General features: G+C 52.3%; 1 protein-coding gene across 2 annotated transcripts; it reads left to right on the top strand.

Moving 5' to 3' along the window:
- The first annotated feature begins 18 nt into the window (after positions 1–18).
- Positions 19–3,174, top strand: USB1 (U6 snRNA biogenesis phosphodiesterase 1). Of its 2 annotated transcripts, XM_057376348.1 has the most exons (5): positions 28–252; positions 752–805; positions 1,822–1,927; positions 2,547–2,630; positions 2,930–3,174. In XM_057376348.1, the coding sequence occupies exons 1-5, from the start codon at positions 149–151 to the stop codon at positions 3,032–3,034; spliced, it is 453 nt and encodes a 150-aa protein (XP_057232331.1). In that variant the 5' UTR covers positions 28–148; the 3' UTR covers positions 3,035–3,174. The 2 variants fall into 2 exon arrangements, with proteins under 2 accessions (XP_057232332.1, XP_057232331.1); XM_057376349.1 differs by lacking the exon at positions 2,547–2,630 and having other exon boundaries at positions 19–252.
- Positions 3,175–3,925: the final 751 nt, after the last annotated feature.

The following is a 3,925-nucleotide window of genomic DNA, read 5'->3' as shown; positions in this document are numbered from 1 at the left end:
CCCCGTGGTCCCGCCCGTTCCCGGCGGGGATCCGCGCCCAGCGCTCCTCTGACGGCGCTGCCCCGCAGACCTTGCCCAGGAGGAATTCCTGGAGCTGCTGGAGCTCCTGGTGTCCCGCGCTCGCTCCTACGTCCCATCGCTGGCTGCCATGGAGGAGTTCCACCTGAGCCTCTCGCAGTGCGTGGTGCTGCGCTACCACTGGATAGAGCCCTTCGTCCGCTGCCTCAGGGAGCGCCTGGCCACCTTCCACAGGTGGGTTTGGCAGAGCCCCGGGAGAGCGCTCTCACACCCCTCCTCTGCCCTCGGGAGCCGTGGTTTGCCAGCATCCACGCCCTAAGGTGTCCCTGGCAGCTGGTGCTGGCAGAACATTAAAGCCCTGCTTGAAGGGATTTTTCCTCACTGTGTCAAGATCTGGCACCAGACACGTCAGGTTTTGGCTTTCCAGGATCAGCGCTGTGCCATCCCCTAAACCATGGTTGGTTTAGTTGCTTACATCTGGCTCAGGCACTCGCTGAGCATCACCTGCCTCAGCGCTTCTCTGTCCAGGCTTCAGGGGGCTGCAGATGGGAGGGGAATTAATTAATTGGAACCCAGAAGGGTTCTGGTTGCACCACTCTGGTCCAATTGCAGCATACATTCGCCTGTATCTTTCCACAGCTTGGTAGCAATCCTGGCCCCTCCTCATCTCCTTTTTCCTTTCCCTTTTTTTTTTTTTTCTGTTGCAGCTGAAATAGGATCTTTCTTATTTCAGGTTCTTCTGYGTGGCTGACCAAGTGAAGGTTTACACCAACCAGAACAAAACCAGGTGAGTGCACAGTGGAGCAGCCTGCCTGCCCTGGGAGAATGCTGAGCAAGGTGCTGGGTTGATGGGAGGTATCACCCTGCCTCTCCCACAGTTGAGCCATGTGACAGCACAGTATGTGATCACCTCCAGATCATCTCCAGACATTTCACACCTTTCCCCAGCCATCTGTACAAATTTTTMGCTTTGGCACTGATTCTCTGCAAGCCTTTGGTCTCATTAGCCGGCGTGCAGAGCCTGGGGCAAGCAGAGTGGAAACACCTCTTTTGGCAGCAGTGCCAGTCGTGAAATTGTAGTGCAGATCTTCCAAGAGCTGCAGAGAAATAGCTGAGATGGTGCTAATTCTCCTGGGCATCAGYTCAGAAGCCTGATTCCAACTGAATGCAATTAAGTTTTTTGAATGTCAAAGCAAAGGTGATTAAAATTGYGAAAAATTGCTGAATCTGGTGGGAAAGGCAGCCCAAGATAATCATGGGAAGGAAAAAGTGGATGTGGAGCCTGGATGACACTTGAGTCTTCCACTTCCCTCCTGGAGGGGAAGAAATTACTTTAGAAAGTGTCATCCCGACAGTCCTGGAGGAGGTGCTGACCGCTTTGTCACATCTCTCTAACTTGGTACTTCCCATTCCTTGCTTCCCCTCCCACTGTAAAACCACTCCARCAACTTCAACTTTTTTTTTATGTAGCTCCTGTATGGGCACGGCACTCTGCTGAAATTCCCGTCCAGTGCATCCTTTGCTTGGAAAATTAATTTTCATGTCCCAAAAGGTGCTAGGTTAATCTAGGAAATYTACATGGTTTATCTTCCAATCCTGCTTCTCCCTGCTACCACATTTTTACTTCTGTTTTTCTTCAGAATATGGTCAGCATCCCTGGATGCTTAAACCTGGCATTCTTCAAATTTTCTTTTTTTAGGGAGTAAGAAACTTGCCCAGTAGCAATGCATGGCTAAGTATTCTTAAGGYTGTRCTTTCTGCAGCATGAAAGGGTGCTCACTGTTTCTCTTTGTGYTTCTTTAGGACCTTTATTGGCTTGGAGGTATCTGCTGGGCATTTCCAGCTGCTGGAGCTGGTCTCAGAGGTAGACAGAGTTCTAGAGGAATTTGACCTTCCCACGTTCTACAAGGTGAGGCGTTTTCTTTCTTACTCCTCTGCCAGTCTGGACATGCCGGCTGCTTCCCCGTGAGATGTTCACTCAAATAAACAGGAACCCGTTGTTGTTGCTGCCCTGCTGTGCATGGAAGCAGGGTTGTGCTAGGATAGAATGGGCACTGTGGGACTGAGGATGATCCTTGTGTCTTGGGCAGCTTTCTTGGGCGTTAGTCCAGCCTTTCTGCTTGGTACTAGCTTTGGGAACAGGTTTGGGATTTGGAAGGGCCGGACCCCAATTTGTCTCTAGCGCTGAGCAGGGAGCTCATGTGGGTTATTCAGAAATGAGCCATGTACCTGCTCCAGGACCAGCTCTGAGAGATTCCCCTACAGCTGCAGAGCACAGGGAGGTTGAAAACCAGGCAGCCTTGCCCTCAGGTGTCCAGAAAGGYTGGGGTGGGGAGCCCAGGACCCCTCCTGCCTCCAGCACTGTCCATATCAGCTGTTGAGTTGGCCAAGGGGACTCACAGCTTCAGGATCTTCCGGCCTCTGTGATCCCAGACAGGGCAGCATCATGCCAGATCTCCCACTGTGGCTCTGTGCTTGGAGCAAAGCCTCTTTTAGCCCTCACATTCTGATCCCTGTTTCGTGTTCAGGACCCATCGTTCCACATCAGCTTGGCCTGGTGCGTCGGGGACCTGGCTGGCAGGCTGGAAGGGCAGTGTCTGCGGGAGCTCCAGGTGTGTCCTCACGTGGTGTGGAGAGGAGAGCAGGGGGAGGGCAGAGCTGGAGTCCAGCCACRTCTCCCTGCCAAGGGTGGAGAGTGTGAAATTCTCTTCACCGAGCAGGACAAGCTTCATTGGGTTGAAAGATGAGAAGTTTTTTGTGGGGAGTGTGAGTTAAATCACCTTCCCGAGGGAAGTCAGAGGCTTCCAGCTGCAAATGGCCTCATCTGTGACTGGCTTCAGAGACGGAGCTACTGACTCCATCCTGTGGCAGATCCACCCTCCTGGTACYGACTCCTGCCTCTGTTTTCCAGGACATTGTGGATGGATTTGAGGATTCAGCGTTCTTGCTGCGTATCCAATGGGAGCAAATCCGCTGCAAGTCAGGGAACAAGTACTTCTCCTTTCCCTTGAGGTAGGGGCTGGTGAGGCTGTGCATTTTGGAGCCTCCAAGAGCCTGATGCTGGACCAAGGACTGTTGTCCAGCGTAGTTCTGCGTGGCGTGGGCACCTCCATGCTCTTCTTGCCTGCTCAGCGTCTCTGTGGTGTTTGTGGTCCCAAGTCAGGCCACTTCCAGTTCGAGCTGCTGGCTGAAGAAAAGCGTGTTTGTAGCAGATTTCATCCTCGTGCTGGATGTGCTGCAGTCAGCACTGGCGGTTCCAGACATCCCACGGTCACTAATTCTGCTGATTTTTARAAAAAAAAGTAAAAAAACAATCTACAAAAGCCACAGATGCCTTATGGGAAGGAGGAAGAAGGTAGTGTGGGAAGCTGCTACTAAAGGGARWGTGTCTCACACAGTRGGAAGTAGCACTGCCAGATTGTCASGAGGCTCTGGGCACGTTTTGAGTAGCAAGAGGCAAGGATATGGACCTGGATCCTCTGCCAGAGCATTTTGCAACTGTAAGCCAGCTCGGACAAGCTCCTGAGTCATGTTGTGTCCCTCTCAYGCTGCTGCTGCCGCCTCTGTAGAGACATTTCAGTGTCTGATCCTTTTGCCAAGCAACAAGAGCTTGCTTCCAGGTGTGGGTGARCCCTGGAACAGACAGTGTCAGTGTTTGGCCACAGGTGAGTCAAGGGGTGGTGGTGCCTGCCCAGGCTCCACACTTTTTCCCTGTGTGAACAGCCCCCCAGATGCCCTGATGACCCAGGGGATCACAGGCTGGACATTGTCCCTTGGGAGAAGCACCTTTTTAATCCTTTTGTTCCTACAGGTTGGTCATCTGCAATCTCTCAGGTATTTGGAACAGGAGGCCGATGTGCTGCCTTGAATCTTTTATTTCATATCTGTACAGGACTTCTGAGCATTA

The sequence above is a fragment of the Malurus melanocephalus genome, unplaced genomic scaffold (genome assembly GCF_030028575.1).
Source record: "Malurus melanocephalus ecotype Western Australia unplaced genomic scaffold, MMel_1.1 scaffold_278, whole genome shotgun sequence".
NCBI classification, from domain to species: domain Eukaryota; kingdom Metazoa; phylum Chordata; class Aves; order Passeriformes; family Maluridae; genus Malurus; species Malurus melanocephalus.
This window is presented reverse-complemented; position numbering and strand designations above follow the sequence as displayed.